The sequence below is a fragment of the Cnephaeus nilssonii genome, assembly GCF_951640355.1.
Source record: "Cnephaeus nilssonii genome assembly, chromosome: 10".
In the NCBI taxonomy this organism is placed as follows: Eukaryota; Metazoa; Chordata; class Mammalia; order Chiroptera; family Vespertilionidae; genus Cnephaeus; species Cnephaeus nilssonii.
In genome coordinates this window covers 89,156,186-89,175,050 of record NC_137081.1, presented here as the reverse complement: position 1 = coordinate 89,175,050, position 18,865 = coordinate 89,156,186, and the positions used below count along the sequence as shown (strand labels likewise).

General features: G+C 46.5%; 1 protein-coding gene across 2 annotated transcripts in view; it reads left to right on the top strand.

Moving 5' to 3' along the window:
* CNTNAP5 (contactin associated protein family member 5) overlaps positions 1-18,865 on the top strand; it is a gene marked incomplete at both ends in the record, with an annotated part of 850,484 nt that overhangs the window by 546,194 nt on the left and 285,425 nt on the right. For both annotated transcript variants that reach the window (XM_079783016.1, XM_079783015.1), the window contains one exon: positions 17,168-17,368. In XM_079783016.1, coding sequence (XP_079639142.1) covers positions 17,168-17,368 — 201 coding nt within the window. The remainder of the gene's footprint in view (positions 1-17,167; positions 17,369-18,865) is intronic.

Below are 18,865 nucleotides of genomic sequence, written 5' to 3'. Positions count from 1 at the left end.
TATTCACCTTTTCTTCTTTCCCTCTTCCTCCCTTGGGAACACATCTACTCTCTTAATGGGCCACAGGCTGAGTCCCTGGTAGCACCTGTGCTCTCCTGTGTTTTGACTCACGCGTGGGTGACTCTTGCTGTGACCCACTAGCAATTTACTCAGTTGGAATAACACTTGCATTTCGGAGGGAAGAACACTTGTATTGTCACTTGTTTTCTGTGCATGCAGTGTTGTCTAGAGGACTTTTTGTAAATAAAGAAAAAGATCCCAGCTTAGAGGAAGGAAGATTTTTTTAAGTGTATTTCTCCCTGTTTAATACTCTATGTTGTCAGCCAAGGCTTAGGGACGGCATAAGTATTCCAGCAGGCTGGTCTCTAAGGCCAAGCTGGGATCTGCTTGTGTGAAAGTCTTGAGCTTTAAAGTGGTCTCTGTGGGCTAGCAGGCAGCATAATCTCCTGCTAAATGGGGCCATTAAATGAAACTACTAAGTCATAAAGATTAGCATTATCCTGAAATTAAAGCATTGTCACCTTTGAGTTGCCAATAATTGTAACAGGCACTCAGAGAATCTCCTTTCATTCGGAGAGTTGACTCCAACCACAGGGATGAGAAAAGAAGGCTCAGGCCCATGGCAGGAGGTGGTTGCAGTGTGATTCCCACTCATTTATCTGCTTATTCCTACACTTACCCCCTTTACTAACTCCCTCTCTGATGTCTTGCATTCCTTTAATAATAGTATTTCACTCGTTTGCTTCCACATTTATTTTTATGTGTTGAGTTACTTATATATTATGCATTCATTGAGCCAGTCACTCTGTTATTCAGTTGCTCATTTAGAAATTGTAATTCAAGTAAACTTTTGAGCAAGGACTGTGCAAGGCACTAAGGTTACCAAATGACTGTGTATCCTTGTCCTACAGGATCTCACAGTTTAGAGAGCAAACAGACAATGCAAACAGATATGTCTCACAAGGTGTGTGAAATAAATTAGAAGCTAAAAGACACTACAGAAATAGTACAAAGGAGGCCATGGTTGGATCACGGGGAGCTGGGAAACTGGGAATGGTGATGAGAGAAGCTGACCTTGAAGGGCTGCCCTCTGGGCTGCATTTTGTAATATAAATAGCTAATATTTAGTTAAGCATCTAGTATGAGGCTCAATGCCAGACACTTCATTCTCTTGATGTTATTCAGTTTCACAGAAACCATGCAGAAGGCACCATTCTTTTCATACATAGGGGGCCAGTGAATTCTTGAGTCTGAATCGTTGTCCAAGGTCATAGGAATTGGCATATATTGCCCAGAAAGTGGAGCTAGGTCTGTGATTCCCATTTTTGGGGTCCTAGGCCGGGAGAAATAGAGGCTCTGGAGAAAAGAAACACCCATGTGTCTAAACAAAACAGCCCCTTCCCCTGGCCCGTGTGCCCCACCCATCAGTCAGTGCCACTGCAGAAAGGTCCTGGAGGGGGTGAGCCTGAAGGAATTGTGTCTCCATTCCACTCAACTCACCTCCATGGTCATCACTTTCCTCATCTGTCAATGGGGATAGTCATACCCACCTTGCAAAGTTGTTCTGAATATTAGATGAAGTTTATAAACACCAAAGATTCTTAAATTTTATTTCTTCCAAGAATGACCTAAGATGAGTAAAATGCCATTTTCTAGGCTATTTCCAACAATGTTTCTTCAGTAGGTTTAGAACAGTGATAAGACATAGCATTTTAACAAACACCTGAAGACACCAGACTTTGGGAAATACTTATATAAGTTGGTTAGCACATTGCTTAACACTCAGGTCCCCTTCCTCAGTCCTCTCCCCAGTACTCAGTGACTGAAGAGTTGCTGGTCTTAAGATCTGCACATAGAGTTCATCCTAAGGCCTCCTGTTGGACATTTGACAGCACGCATTGTAGATCCCTGGAGAACTCTTCCTTCTGTGCTGAGGGGATCGGGATACAGTCTTTGGCCTGTGCTCAGCACTGTACCAGCTGCTATAAACCACTGACCCTGACACCCCAAAATCTCATATGTAATATCCAGTCTTAAAACACTTTCATCTAGGCCATTCTGTGTAATTTGCAGAGTTCCATAGGATATAAGGTACTCCACAGCCATGGAATCCAAGGAGAGTTAACTTCTATGAGACTCAATTCTTCATCTGTACAGTGGGTTGATGTGCAGATGAAATACAATTAAATGAGCAATGCACCTAATACAATGGGTACAATATCTGGTACTCTCTAAGAGCCTCTGAAATGGAAGTCAGCATCACCACCATCATTGGAGGACCTAGATGCTGAAGGAATTCAGAGACAAGAGTGATCAAGAAAGGCTTCCTGGGAGACATAGGGCTTGATAAACAGGTGTGACCTTGATAAGTAGGTGTTGCAGGACCAGGCAGAGAGAACAGAGAGGAAGTAACCCTGTTGAGCTCAGGGGGTGACGATTTGGAGAAGCACTGAGCAGGTGCCTTCCCCTTGCTGGAAGGCTCTTGGATCATTTGTGCATCTGATCAGAAGAGTGAAATAGTAAGTGGGAGTCAAGGGTGTCTCCAGAAAGCTTGCTTGTTGCTGCTTGCTTTTGCTCTGAATCCAGGATTCCAGGGAGAGACGATGAATCAGAGTCTGTCTCGATGTCCCAAAGAACAAAAGAGCCAAGATGTGCAAGAAGCTTATGATCCCAGGTTCTGTGAAATAGAGGCAGTAGAACAGACACGCATCTCAGAGTTTTCTCTACCACTCCTCCTCATGTGGATTCCTATCACACCCGCACCAATCGGCCTTGTAGGCTATGCACCCCAGTGTTTGAATATGTGCTATTTATATCTCTTTGGGAAGAGAAGCTGGTTAGACAGTTTCTGCATGGGTTGCCAGTGTGAGCGGTATTCTGGGCACCACTCATGCTTTATGTCCAGTTTGGCGCCTCTGGAATATCATCCACTCACCTCCTTCTTTAGACCACGCCCTCATTCTTTTATTCTGTGAAGCTTCTTTTCTTGTCACACTTATCTATTTCCCTTTAATTTCCTTAATCAACAAACATCTAACAAACCCAGCAAAGTGCACAAGATCTTGGGCGTGGTGGGAATCGCAATGCTGGTACTTCACAGTTTTGTCAAGTGTGACTTGGGTGAGTTACTTGGCCTCCCTGTTCCTCAGTTTCCTCTACTGTAATTAATAACAAAACTTATGTTTAAAGTTATTGTTACTCAACAACTTGAAATAATCAATGTAATTCATGATTACAGTCCGGCACCCCTTGGTGGACATCCCTCTCACAGTTCGGAACCCCTCGCTCCTTACCGCCTGCCAGCTCACTGCTCCTTCCTGCTTGGCTCCCTGCTTCTTAGCACTGCTGTGGAGGTGGGAGAGGCTCCCGCCACCTCCGCTGTGCTGGCCAGCTGTGAGCCTGGCTTCTGGCTGAACAAAGCTTCCCCTGTGGGAGCACACTGACCACCAGGGGGCAGCTCCTGCATTGAACGTCTGCTCCCTGGTGGTCAGTGCGCATCATAGCGACCAGTCATTCTGGTTGTTCCACCATAATGGTCGCTTAGGCTTTTATTATATAGATTATTGGGGATGCAGTAATTAAAATAACAAGCAATGACTTTCATGAGCGCACATGTCAGACACACTAAAATAGTTCACAAATATCAATTCAACATTACTAACCAGTAGTTATAGTTGAGCGTGAATGTGCTGTTGTGGTGTCAGAGGTTGAATTGGATAATAATCTTTGCTGTTTGATAATTGTGTTGCCAGTTAGTCCTTAGCCATGCATGTGTGTGTGTCTGCATGTGTGTTTGCCTATACCTGTGTGTGTCTATGTCTGGGAGTGTGTGTCTCTGTGTACATCTGCGTGCCTGTGAGTGTGTGTATTTGTGTGTATCTGCCTGTGTGTGTTTTTGTATGTGTCTGTGAGTATATGTGTCTGCATGTATGTGTCTGTGGGGGCGTATGTTTGTATGTGTCTCTGCATATGTGTCTATGCCTGTGTCTGTGAGTGTGTATCTGTGTGTGTCTGCATGTGTGCATGCTGTGGGGGGGTGTCTGTGTGTGTCCTATGTGAGTGTGTAAAAGCACCCCTGCATGGATTTGCTGGAGCACAGTATAAATGCTCTGAACACTTACTGTGAAGCACTGTGCAAAGCATTATTTTGTTTTCACCAAAATTTTTATTCTGAAGTGTCCAAATCTACAGAAAAGTTGAAAAAAATACTAATATAAGCTTCTGTATACTTTTCACCTATCTTCTCCAACTGTAAACATTTTGCCACATTTGCACATTTGTGTTGTCTTCATCTCTCTCTCTCTCATTCTTTATCTTCCCTCTCCTTCAATCCTTCTCATAAATTGCCTTTTTCTTCCAGAATTATTTAAAAATAAATATTGTAGACACATTGATAATTTAAACTAAAGACTTAAGTTTGTAGCTTAGAACAAAAACATTATTCAACATAACCACAATACTAAAACCATAAATAAAAATAAGCATTAATTAAATTAATATACAATATATAGTCTGTCTTGTCTCTATCATGTCTTTTATAGCAGGTTTTTTGTTTGTTTGGTTGTTTTTTTTGTGTGTGTGTGTTTTTGTTTTGTTTTAGAGAGAGAGGAAGGGAGAAGGAGAGAGAGAGAGAAACTTCAATGATGAGAGAGAATCATTGATCGGTTGTCTCCTGCATGCCCCCTACCCGGAATCAAGCCCGCAACCCGGGCATGTACCCTGACCAGGAATCGAACCAGTGAACTCTTGGTTCATAGGTCATCGCTCAACCACTGAGCAACGCTGGCCTGGCAGCAGTTTCTGTTTTCATAGTTTTATTAGGCTTGAAGCACCTTCACATGGTGGATTTGATTGCCGGGTCCTTTTAGTCTATTTTAACTAGAAGGCCCTCTCTCCTAACTCATATCATTTTGTTTGCTTTTCATGACATTAATTTTTTGAAGAGTAGTACAAGTCCGCTCTGAGGTAAAATGTTACATATTTTGGATTTTTTAAAATTATTTGTCATTGTTAGAATGCTTTGGCCAGATGACATCATGGGTCATGTGTGGTCTCCTCAGTGCACCCCGTCAGGCGGGACATGATGTCAGCCTGTGACACTGGGGCGCTCAGCTCCCTCCTTTGGCTAGCGCAGTTCCGCTGCATCTCTGCATCATGAAGATAGTTTGTAATCAGTAAGTGATCTATGTGGGCGGTAATGTCCTGCTCCCCAACATTTCCTCCAAATCTGCTAATGATCCCAACCTATATAATTTATTACACCAGAATTTGTCGTGTTGTTTTTCTAATTCTACATTTTCCTACATTTGTAGCTGTCATTCTGCATTCTTCACTATTTCTTGTCCTCCTCCACCTGTCTTTGTATTACTAAAAACATGTTATTCCATTTTAAAACATTGTTACTATTATCTTTATATATAGTTACAAAATTGTCCTTGCTGTAACTAGCCATGGTCCCTTTAATTTTGCTCTTTTGCCTTTCTTACACGCCTCCATAATCCTGGAGTATTTTGTAGCTTTTTAGCACAAAATGCTCCAAGATGTTACCTTGATCTTTGCCTGCCTAGTCCCAGACTCAGCTGTTTTCCAAAAGAAGTTTAGTTCACTTCTGCAGAAAACTGCTTTTGGAAATTAAGATCTAGGCATGAAGTTTGTTTATTGTTTCCAGAGCAATAGGCCTTACTCTATGTGAAGCAATTTTAGTGAACACAGAAAGAAAACGCATGTGTGCGCCCCAGAGCAGATGTGTCCGCTGAAAGAAAGATAGATCGTCCCACTCTCCTCTTTGGGTTTTGGGGTGCTTTTTTGTGAGTAACCTCCAGAAGCAGAGCATAAGATCTATGCAGCAGAAGACATGGACACCTTTCATTCACAGAAGGTGTGTGTCCTGCTGTGACCTGGTGGGAGGAGAGGGGAATGAGGCCTTGACTCCTTCCTAGGGCTGAGGCATTACCTCTGTAGCCAGCCACTGCCTGTGGCTGCCTGAGCTCAGCCTCAGCCACGTCAGCTCTTCTGAATAAAGGGCAGGCACTCCTTATTGTGAACCAGTGGTCCAGGGAGGGGGTATAGTCTTCGGGTTGATCGCAGTAAATTCACATGATGTATTGGAAGGCAGAGATTCTCTCACGTGTATTTTGAGGAAATGTGGGCTCAGAGAGAGTGGAGAGTGTAGCCAGCATCACTTAGACATGAGATGGAATTAGGTCTGTGCAAGTGCCCAGCTCTTTCCTGGAAAGCACCCAGCAGTCCCTGCCACAGACTCCTAAAGACCTCCTGAAACTTGTGAGGGCAGCTAAAGCCTGCCCACCAGCCTGCAGCCCTCTCCCCAGCAGGGGGTTGGATTTGGAGCCCCTGCCTCCCCTTCCCCTGCTCAGAGGCTGGGCACGGAGTTCAGCCTTGCCTCTCCTGCCCCAGCCAGGATCAGGCTTTCTCAGAACCAGCGGGGGATGCCCTCAGGGTTCAGGGTGCCCTTCACCTTCATCCTACCCCCTCAGTTCCTACCTAACCTGATGCTCCGCACACACTAGGCACCTCATACTTTTCCCTGAGTAACCCAGCAGACAATAAACAAACAGGCAGATGCAGTGTGCCTCGAGCCCATTCAAAAGCACACCCTCCAAGACCAAAACCTTCCCCGGGTCTCTTTGATCTTGGCACCTATTTTAAAGCAAGCAGAGAGAAAAATAAGCTCCCAGAAGCTATCCAGAAAGGACATGCTGAGTGAAGCAGGGGAATAAGCCACACCTCGCCTGTTGTGCGGAGGCCTTCGGTGTGGCCCCTGCGGGCAGTGGAGCCTGGTCACTGCTGAGCTGGCTCCTGGCCTGATGCTTGGGCCTCCCTGGCTGCTGCAGCAGTGTGGCCACCCTGGGCCAGGCGGGGGCGCTCTCCCAGCCGCACATGCCCAGAGCGAGCTGCAGAGGGGACAGGGGCCTGCAGGGTTCTCTAATCCTCGGGGAGGGAGCATGGCTCCTGCGCGAATTCTTGCAAAGGAGCTGAAAGTCGTTTTACACTCACTGTCTCCCTTTCCTTTAAGTTGAGAGGAAGGTGGCATTGAGTCCTCAGCTCGGGTTCCCATAACCGTTCCTGAAGGTGAGGTGGCCCCTTGGGATCCTCCCTGGATCAGAGCGGCTTGTACCAGGTCAGCTTTGGTTTGGAGTCCATGCCCTGAGCCTGGCATGGTGCTCAGAGCATCCTGTGCGCTTTATCCATTCCTCACATCACTCGGCACCGGTTATGCCCAGCCTACAGCTGAGGAGACTGAGTCCGGGGTTGGGGGGTGGGGGGTGGGGAGGTCAGTGTCCCTGCCACACTTAGGAGCCCTGAGCCTGTAGGGCGGAGCAGCCTTGCCTGGCCGAACAGCCGGAGCCCCAGCTTCCTCCGCAGCATCTGCCCCTCATCCACAGAAGGCCTTCCATGCGACATTCACCCGGCCGTCACTGCTTGTGATTTAAACCGGGAGATAAGATAGGAACATATGAAAAATTAAATAACCTCAACGCAAAACAATAAGAAATGCCACGAGGCTGTAGATGTGTGGATGGTAAATGCGCGTGGAGACAGTGTTGGAGGGTTATTTACACTGCCTTTCCCCTCGGCGTGGGAAATCCACTCTGTCAACACAGATAACTGCACCAGAAGTGACCCCGGGGACCTTAATATAGACTTGCTTTACTGCAGTAGGCGGGTAAGTGAGTCTGCACATTTTTCAAAGGACTCTAAGCAGCTCCCCACAGTGACTTAAGTTCAATTAAGCTGGGTATAGACAATCTGTAGAGTTCCTTCTAAGTATTATGATAGAAAAATTGCACTTTTTTCTTACTCTGCAAAGAGACAAATATGTGTATAGAATGAGGTCTTATTAATCAGTTATTTTTTTGCTTCTCTTTCCTTTTTAAATCTTGTTTATTTTTTTAGAAGAATGATCACCATGGTAACAGATGAAACAACTTGCAACATGTGTAATTATTATTATTATTAATAATAATGATTATCACAATAATAATAGCAATCAATTGGAATGACAGGAACAAAAACATGAAAAAAAATTGGCTGGTTCTGTGTGTAAACAGTTTCCAGCTCCTGAAATGAGTGTAAGGGCACTCAGGCAGGCCACTGGGAAGCCCAGGGTGAGGTCTCAGAGGGTTGTCCAGGTGATGACTTGGGAGGGTGAGGTCCCAGAGGGCTGCCTGGGTGATGACTTGGGAGGGTGAGGTCTCAGAGGGTTGTCGGGTGATGACTTGGGAGGGTGAGGTCCCAGAGGGCTGCCTGGGTGATGACTTGGGAGGGTGAGGTCACAGGGGGCTGTCTGGGTGATGACATGGGAGGATGAGGTCATGGAGGGTTGTCCGGGTGATGACTTGGGAGGGTGAGGTCACAGAGGGCTGCCTGGGTGATGACTCGGGAGGGTGAGGTCACAGAGGGCTGCCTGGGTGATGACTCGGGAGGGTGAGGTCACAGAGGGCTGCCTGGGTGATGACTTGGGAGGGTGAGGTCACAGAGGGCTGCCTGGGTGATGACTCGGGAGGGTGAGGTCACAGAGGGCTGCCTGGGTGATGACTTGGGAGGGTGAGGTCACAGGGGGCTGTATGGGTGATGACATGGGAGGATGAGGTCATGGAGGGCTGTCTGGGTGATGACTTGGGAGAATGAGGTCACAGAGGGCTGTCTGGGTGATGACTCGGGAGGATGAGGTCACAGAGGGCTGTCTGAGTGATGACTAGGGAGGGTGAGGTCACAGAGGGCTGCCTGGGTGATGACTTGGGAGGGTGAGGTCACAGGGGGCTGTCTGGGTGATGACTTGGGAGGATGAGGTCACAGAGGGCTGTCTGGGTGATGACTCGGGAGGATGAGGTCACAGAGGGCTGTCTGGGTGATGACTTGGGAGGGTGAGGTCCCAGAGGGCTGCCTGGGTGATGACTTGGGAGGGCGAGGTCACAGAGGGCTGCCTGGGTGATGACTCGGGAGGGTGAGGTCACAGAGGGCTGCCTGAGTGATGACTTGGAAGGGTGAGGTCACAGAGGGCTGCTTGGGTGATGACTTGGGAGGGCGAGGTCACAGAGGGCTGCCTGGGTGATGACTCGAGAGGATGAGGTCACAGAGGGCTGCCTGAGTGATGACTTGGAAGGGTGAGGTCACAGAGGGCTGCCTGGGTGATGACTTGGGAGGGCGAGGTCACAGAGGGCTGCCTGGGTGATGACTCGAGAGGATGAGGTCACAGAGGGCTGTCTGGGTGATGACTTGGGAGGTGAAGTCATGGAGGGCTGTCTGGGTGATGACTTGGGAGGATGAGGTCACAGAGGGCTGTCCGGGTGATGACTTGGGAGGGTGAGGTCACAGAGGGCTATCTGGGTGATGACTTGGGAATATGTCACAACATCATGGAATGTTGCAGAATATTCCACCATAACTACTGTGCTGGGACTTGGTGCATACTCTTCTCTTATAGATGTTGTTGTTGAATGTATGTGTGTATTGATCTTACAATTTGAAATTTCTTTTTTTAAATTTGGACCATCACATAACAAATGTATAACAGAGCTGCTTTGGAAATGCTGGGGGAAAGAACCTAGCAGAATATAAATGACAGTGACTGACTAACCTCATCACTCGACAAGATTTCCTGAAGTCCTACAAGGCACCCAATGCTAGGCTAGGTCCCGTGGCCAGAGGATAGAGACTCCCATCCATCTATAGTCCATTTCCAAGGAAAAAGGGGCACAGTGTCCACTGGACAGGCTTCTCTATCAGCCCCCACCCGACTTTGCCCTCAACAGGTCTCTAGACAGCCCCACCACTCATGAGCTCGAGAGTACTTATAACAGTGCCAGATGTCTGTCATTCTTGTGTACACAATGGTGTGTACACTGGAGCTCAGCCATGCATATGGTCCTGGGTATGTACGCTAGTGGCAAGCAGGGCACTAACTAAGCACAACTTTGAACAGAGGAATGCATGATATGCTTTACAGGTTGGGAGACCAATAGCTTTATGGGACTAGAATTGAAAGTGAAATTCACAGTGCAATTAGAAGAATGCTTTACTAATCTACATAACAATGCATTGTTAAGTCTTTGAGATGATGCATTGGAACTTTATCAGACATGCTATTTGATAGCCTATGGCCTGCAATTCCTTTACTTGTGAAGGTGGCATGACAGGTGGTGTGGTGCATGGTCAAAAGCTCATTCCCATTTATGCCAGTGAATGATCATCATGGCTAAATGATGCTCTTAAAAAGCAAATATTTTATTTTTATTTTAAAAAATGTAGTGAGATGTTTTTGACATACAACATTGCTTAAGGTGTGCAGTGTGTTGATTTCATACATTTATATATTGCAATATGACCATTGCAATGGTGTTAGTTAGCACCTCTAGCATATCACATGGTTATCATACTTTGTATGGGGAATAAGATCTAGTCTCTTGGTAATTTGCTTTGAAGTTTATAATATGAAAGTGTTGACTAAGCGCTAAGCTTGCATTAGATCTCCAGAATGTATTTATTTACAAGTTTGTGGATTTAAACAACATCTTTCCATTTCCCTAAAGCTGTAGGTATTAACCAGCATGGCACTGGTATAAAATAGATACATAGACCCCAATGGAACAGATAGAGAGCCCAGAAGTAAGCCATGGCACTAAGGTCCACTCATGTTTAACAGGGGTGCAAAGGACACCCAATGGAGAAAAAATAGTTTCTTCAATCAATGGTATTGGGAAAAGTGGATAACCACATACAGAATAAACAAATTAGAATTCTATCTTACACCACTCACAAAAATTAATTCCAAATGGACTAAAAACTTAAACATCAGACCAGATACCATAAAACTCCCAAGAAAAAACACTGAGAAGAAGTTCCTGGACATCAGTGTTGCTGATAGTGTTTTGGGTATGACACCAACAATATAAGTAACAAAAGCAAAAGTCAACAAGGGGTACCACATCCAACAAAAAAAGCTTCTGCACAACCAACGTAATGGAAAGACAACCTATGAAATGGGAGAAAATACATGCAAACCACATATTGGAGGGAAAAGGCAAATAGTTTAAATGTATAATAACTATTTCTTTAGACTAACTGAGATACTTAGTGAACTGAACAGATTCTTTCTAGTTCAAAATTTCAAAATGCATTCCGCTATTGAGCAGAAAATTTGTCCTCGATAACTCCATGCCTGTGTTCTTTTGAGCAGGTAGAAAGTTGGGCTTGTTTCTCATCATGGACTTGATTGGTGGTAAACAGCAGAGCTGTAACCGGACAAATAATGGGTCCGTGCTGCCTGTCACGACTTGAGGCAGTTCAGCAGAGACAAGGTTGACGCATCTGAGTGTTTATTCCAATCCTGCCAGCAGTGTGAGAGAGCGGCAGGTCACCCACAAACATCTGCTCTGCACCCCAACATAAGCCAGCTGCTTATATTGGGTAGAAGGACAAAGATTACAAGGTGACATAGGCAAAAGGTATCCAAATGCGCAGTTTGCTGGTCTGGAGATTTGCATAGGCCTGTGGTATGCAAAGGGCTGGGGGTCTTTAAAGGGCTGGCAATCCTGGTTTCTGCAACAAGGTTAATATTTGCATGCTAATAGGCAGCTCCTGATGAGGAGGAAAAGCTACATTTCCAGGTGAGCTCCCAGCCAGGGTAGAATGTGCCTTCTTTAATCAGAATAAAACAATCACGGTTAACAGAGCAAGATTAATATTTCTTACAATTCTAGCTGGTCCCCAATATTCTATTTCTGCCCCTAACAGAATGAATGATAGGGGATGAACAGGATAGCAAAATGGCCGTATCAGTGTTTTTTTCAAGTTTCTGGTTTTATGAAAATTAAACAACATATTCTGCTGATGAAATTTCAGGAGATGTAAAGGACACCAATAAATACAGACAGACATGAGGCTATTTCAGAGTGAAAAGATAATTGAACAGATGGTAATAATTTATCATGTACAGCAGCAACTGTAGTACAAGGAACTGCACTCCATCCTGGTTTTAAACCTCCTTTGCCAGATGAGATCCCCACCCCAACTCTCTAAGGAATGAGGTTGAGGTCCTCATTCTAATGTAATAAAGAAAAAGTTCTAATGTATCAATTCTTAAATCTTTTGCATGTTGAACAACTTATGTGTCCATGTGGAACATATAATTTTAATATTACAAAATACTAGAAGCCCATTGCAGGAAGATTCCTGCAAGAATAGGGCTTCCTGCAGCCTTCTCCACTGCCCCACCTGCTTCCCCCGTATCTCCGCCATCCCACCTGCTTCCCTCCCTTCGCCACAGCTCCGCCTGCTTCCTGCCCTGCCTGCTTCCCTCCCTTCATCGCCTTCCCGCTTGCTTCTCCGCAGCTTCGCTCCCTTTTGCAGCGCTTGGCTTCCTTCTATGCTGTCTTCAGTCTTCGCTCTGCACCTGCATATGCAAATTAAGCGCCATCTTGGTTGGGTTAATTTGCATATACACTTGTGATTGGCTGGTGGGCGTGGCTTGTGGGTGTAGCGGTGGTACGGTCAATTTGAATGTTTCTCTTTTATTAGATAGGATTATAATACTACTAGAGGCCCAGTGCACAAATTAGTGCACCAGTGGGGTCCCTCGGCCTGGCCTGTGGGATGGAACCGAAACTGGCTCTCTGACATCTCCTGAGGGGTCCAGATTGAGAGAGGGTTCAGGCCAGGCTGATGGACCCCACCAGTGCATGATCAGGGCCGGGGAGGGACGCAGAAGGTTGGCCAGCCAGGGAGGGACTGTGGGAAGGCTCCATAGCATGTCCGGCCCATCTCGCTCAGTCCTGATCAGCCAGACCCCGGCAGCAAGCTAACCTATCAGTCAGAGTGTCTGCCCCATGGTGGTCAGTGCACATCATAGAGAGCGGTTGAGTGGCCTTAGCATATTATTAGCATATTATGCTTCATTAGGTTGAATGGATGACCGGATAACACTTAGCATATTAAGATTTTATTATATAGGATTTAATTAAAATGATATTACCAGCCCTGCTTTCCAAGAAGGAAACCGGAGATGGTTATGTAACTTGCCCAGCTGGCGTGCGGCAGAGCCCAGGTTCTAAGGAATGGATGTGTCCACAATGCCAGCTGTCTCAACACACCTTGCAGCCCGGAGGCTTCCCCAGAGACTGTGCCACACGCCTGTGCTGGGGTCTGGTTTGGAGGCAGGCCAGCAGAGGCTGGTGTTTGGAGCCTGGAGGACTTTATTTTAAAATGAGTTTCCAGTCTTAGCATTTAGATAATTCACTCTCATTCCCTACATGACATTGGACTTTCTTGAGTTATAGGCAATCTTGGTCGGTTGAATTGTGTGAAGTTCCCAAAACTTCAAAAATAAAGCAATTCCCATTCTGGGTCTTTTGAAATGGGTGTGTTTTCCTCATGAATTTTGATGGATTTGGGGAGGGAAGGCTGGGCTAAGTTTATCTTCTCTCCCCTTAAGGCATCTCTTACTTTGTGCTCTGGGAAAGAACTGACACACGGTTCTGAGAACTACCTGAGGCCACTCTCTGCTTGCCTTCTCCTGGATGCTGTTGCTAATAGTAGTAGCACTGGTCACCTGTGAGACACTGATGCCTTCATGTACAATGGGCAACATAGATTTCTGTGGAATGCAGTTCATTTGGTGAAAAATGGGCCTCCTTGCAGAAACCCCCTCACTCATCTTTACAACGACCATGTATAGTCGGCCTCATTGCTGCTTTTCAGATGTTACTGAAGAGGAAACTTAACTTTAGGGAAGTTATCATTTGGTCAAGGTTGCTAAGCCAGGAAGTGCCATGCTGGCATGCCAATCCAGATCTTCTGACTCCAGAGCCTGGCCACATACACTAACCTTCACCCACCCATGGACCAAAGGACCATCTTGAATACTTAGCTTCAAGGGTCATGTTTTAGTATAAGCATGTGTGGGTTTGCGAATGCATCCCCTGTATCCAACTAATGGACTGTTTAGAGCAAATCTTACTTGTTTGAAAACCCTTCAGAGCTGACTTCACATGGACCTTCCCCAGTGGAAACCACAGCACCCGCCCTATAGCAGGGAGCAGCAGCTGGCCCATGGAGGCTCTCACGGGGGCCACTGACCACTGGCCTTTACTACTGTGTCAGGGTCAGGGCTTAACCTACACTGCTGCCAATGAAGCTGGGGGGAAATAACACCAACTTACCCATTTTCTTTTAGTCTTTTCTCTTCTATCTCCCAGGAGGAAAACAATAAGAGGACAAAGGTGTCTTTGAAAGGAAAGCCAACAAAGAAACCTAGGTTTCCAGTAATCAGCTCTCGTCCTGTCATTCATACTGTGTTTGCAGTGGGGGCTTGTGACAGCTAAGTGAATTGTGGGGAGTGCTTTGAAGCTCTTAGTGTCCCTTTGCATCTTCTGTAGATTGCATAGATCAATACCTGCCAATAGTTGAATTATTAAAACTTCAATTTACCCTCAGGGTCCCCAAGCAGAGTTGGCAATAGCAGTGACTTTAGATGAAAGATTGTCTGACACAGCTTTCTTTCCCATCTTAGCAAAGATAGAATATGATTTTGGCAAAATAAGTCAATGATTAAATGAATAAGAAAATCAATTAGTGAATATATGAACAATTAGGTGAATGAATATACAGATATGAAAGTCTGTGTTCATTGGAAGGGAAATCTAAATCCATATGATTTAATGATGCTATGTGGATCACTTTTGAAATGAGACAGATTGGACACAATAATATTGGGTACAAATTTACTTCTCTCTCTGAGCATTCATATATCTACATATCTATATCTTTATATCTGTACTAGAATCCCAGTGCATGATTTAATCTTGCATGTGTAAGCTGTCTGTCCGCTGGTCGGCAGCTCCGAAGTCCCTGGGCCCCTAGGGCGAGGCGGGGCGGGGGCGTGGTCCTCCTGCGGCCGAAGCCCAGGCCTGGGTCTTGCCTTTGCCTCCCGCCCAGGAAGGCTGGGGCCGCCGCCACGTGCTCCTGCGGCCCAACTGCCGCCAGACTCCTCCCCGGGGAGCCGCGCCGCCCGCCCACCGCCCGCCGCCTCCAAACCTCCAAAACGCCGGCTGGGCTCGCTGCCCCAGATGCCCATCTGTGCCGCAGCACAGCCATGGCGCAGACGCTGAGCTCGCGTCGCCGCTGGCAACGCGAGCTCAGCATCCTGCCGGCCCAATCACCAACCCAGCCACCCCGAGTCCCGCCCCCTGTGTCACCCGCTGGCCCAATCATGGGCGTAGCGAAGTGATGGTAATTTAAATATTACCTTTTTATTATGTAAGATAGACATAGGTAAAAATATAGAGGTAACACTATAGTGTAGAATGTTCTAGTATGAGGCAGCGACACACCACCTATTGTTGGACTGGGTTTTCCTCTTCTGCTTCTAAGCACCATGGACATTTATTTCAAAACTGTCAGTCTTTCTTTGTCCCTCTACAGCGATGCATTATTAAGCAATTGCTTGTCTTTAGTTATTTTGTCTGCATTTATCTATATTGGCATTTTAAAGATTTTTTGTTAATTATTTGTGTAACAGTATTTTTACATGTACTATTTTTACTTTCAAAGTCAAAATCCAGTAACCTTCACCCTGATTTGTTTTTCTAGACTTTTGAGAAAATGTAATTCTGCCTCCGATAAACATTGGAGACGTGTGGGTTACTAGTGGGGAAACGGTCTTAAGATGAATTGGAAGATTGGAGCACAGTTTAATTTTATGCTGCAATAAACGTGTCCTTTTTGAGAGTTGGAAAATACATTAGAGATCATTGAAACCAAACTCAAACTCTCTTTTTCTCTTTCCTCCCCCTACTTTGCTGGCACTGCAGTGCAAGGCAGTGAAGTTACTTACCCAAGATCACAACCTTGCCTCTTAGTGGCACTAATCAATTGTGGCTGCGTATAGTGTATGTGATCATCTTTCTTGTCCAATAGGCCTCTGGCCATTTTATTTACTTCTTAGACCTTGGTTTGTGCATTTGTAAGACTGAGGAGGTGAGGGTGAGGGAGCCACGTGCTGTCTATGTGGGGCTCCTTTTCAGCTCTGAGAACCGAGGACGAGGAATGATGTCACTGTGTAAAGATGCTCAGCTGACAAAAGCTTTCCAAGAAGTCCCCTTTCCTCCTTGGCTTCATTCCTCAGCATGTTCAGAATTCAATTACACACCCACTTGCCATAAATGTTTACCCTGAGTTATTATTACAGAATGCTTGATGCCTCCCAGATAGTGTCTTGAAACTTTATATTTTTGGTTGTTATTCCATAGTAACAGCCCTGCCACAGGATAGGTGGTTTTGCTGTCCTTATATTTTTATTTATTTTATTTTTTTACTGATAACACTGAGCCCCCAGATAGTGAGGTGACTTGTCTAAGCTTGTTCTCAGCAGAAAGAGGTTTCACATACAGATCTCCGAGTTTCTAGAACTCACATTCCTCTCCTCTCTCCTGGCCTTCCATTTTCCCTGTTCTGGGCAAAGCATGTTTTAAAGGTCCCTGATTTAAAGGTCTTCGCCTCTGCATGTTCTTTTTTTGTAAGCCTCCACAAATACTTTTGGCAAACAGAGGATGCATAATAAACTGCAGTTAAGTGCCTCGGAGTTCAGTGGGGATGGCCAAATTCTACCCTTGTTAACTGTGTTTTACAGAGACTCTGTGGGCAGGTCTTATTTTTGCCCTGGAATGTGTGGCTTTCTGTGATAACCATGGAAGCTGGTGTTTCTCTTGTGAAGCGGGGTGTGTCAGTAGATGGAGGGCTTTGGAGGACTGACACCCTGGGTTCCAATTCCTGCTGAGTCACTAACTGCAATCCTGAGCAAGCCACCTGAGTCTCTTCACTTGCATCCCCCCACCTCTGACCTGGGCGTGTGGGCTCCCTTCGGATTTAAGTAACATGGATTTTAAATGAGATAATGGGATTAGATGATTAGCTTGCAGCCTGTGGAATCAGGGCTCCAAAACATCAGCTCTCAAGATTACTAACTTCCTTTCTCCCCTGGTGGAGCTCTGTGAGGAGCAAAAACTCTCTGGTCAAATCCGGAGCATGAGTAGAGCAGTGGCTCCCCTGGGGAGCCACCATCACACTGCCTGCATGAGCCTCTTTTTGCCAGTGTGATCCTTTTCTGAACTTTCTTCTAACCCTCCTTCCTTGGGCTTTGTTTTCTGGGCAGAGGACAAGATCTGGACCTCGGTGCAGCACAACAACACAGAGCTGACCCGTGTGCAGGGCGCCAGCCCCGAGAAGCCCTACTCCATGGCCTTGGACTACGGGGGCAGCCTGGGGCAGCTGGAGGCCGTGATTGACAGCTCAGAGCACTGTGAGCAGGAGGTGGCCTACTACTGCAGGAGGTCCCGCCTGCTCAACACACCAGGTAAGCTCACAGGCCCTCCTGCTCTGATTGGTCACGCAGGGTGACCACAGCGGGCAGAAGGGCTCCATAAGTGGGAATATCACAGAGATGGGTGTTTGCCCACAAGGGGGCTGCACTGAGCTGGGAGGGAAAGGCTGCCAGGAGAGGACTGTGATGGACCAGTCCTACCGATGCCCAGGGTGGGCCCAGAGCAAGTTCCTTCGCCTCTGAAGGCCTCTCCTCATCTTCCAAAGGGAAGGATGGCCACACCACCCTGCACAGCAGTGACCGTGAAAGGTGCCCTGAGAGCAGAGGCCCTGGAGGCGAGCCCTTGAGCCTGACATAAACACGTGCGGGTGGTAGCATGAGGGAAGGCAGCAGGGTCTCTGCACATTCACCAAAAGCAGGGCGTCCCGTCTGGGCGGAAAACCTGGGGGCGCAGTGCGAGGCAATGAGGCCACTGGGTAGCAGGTCCTGTGTGCTCCCTGAAACGTGGAGGCCTCCGTGCAAATGCATTTTATAAAAATAGAACTTGCTTTTAGAAAAAATTAGATAAACCCTATTTTTTAATCTTTTCTGATGGTTATTTTTTAGAGTGAATAATTTATTTCATTATTAACGTGCTTGCAAAAAAAAAAAAACACACACAACACAACAAAACCAAACAAACAGAAATTTCCTAGAACTGCTTACTAAAACACCCAGGGATTTCGCACAATGTCAGGTGGGCTTGGCAACAATCATGCCCACCCTGGGAATCAGTCGGTTTTGTAAACACAGTTCATTTGTTCCACTGCAGGGGCGAGGGTGGGGGTGGGAAGGCTGCCCACCATGGGATGTGGGCTGGCCAAAAAGTGTGTCGGAATCTTTAGCGTCATGAAATTTAGAGTCCAGTGCTCGGAAGATAGGAATTGTGAAAGGCCTGGGAAAACTAGACCATGAGATGTCAAAAAGGAGCAGGCTATGCACCTCACTAAATATAACCCACAGCCGCCCTGATCTAGAATCTTTAGGGAAGACCTTGTGCCTCGCGAGTGAATTTTCCAGATAACTGTCACTTATTCCTTTAAGCACCAGAAATCTTCTAAAAGAGTTTCTAACTATTTGAAATGAAAATCTTTTTCAAATAGATTACATGCTTCCTTGCCTTCTTAAGCAGATAATTCCGAATATAAAATGTAACCTTTTCCTGAGGACTCAGCATCATCGCTGGGAGAATCAGTTACTGCGCGGGCCGGGTGCACCGAGCGCGGAGGCTGAGATCCGAGCTCGGGGACAGGGCCCTTCCCCAGGCCTCAGGCGGCTGCCTGGAGAGAGTGGATGTTTCTTGTCCCTGTTTCTCTCCCTTCCCGCTGTCACGCCTGCACAGGTCACGCTCAGCACTAGCTGCAAAACGCCTGTGTCTCAAACCCAGCGCACCCTCTTTAGGGCGCTGCTTCCTGTCTCCCAGGTTGGGTTTGGCGGGTGTAGGGAGGAGTGAGCATGTTGCTGTGACTCCGGGATCTTCTGCAGCATCTG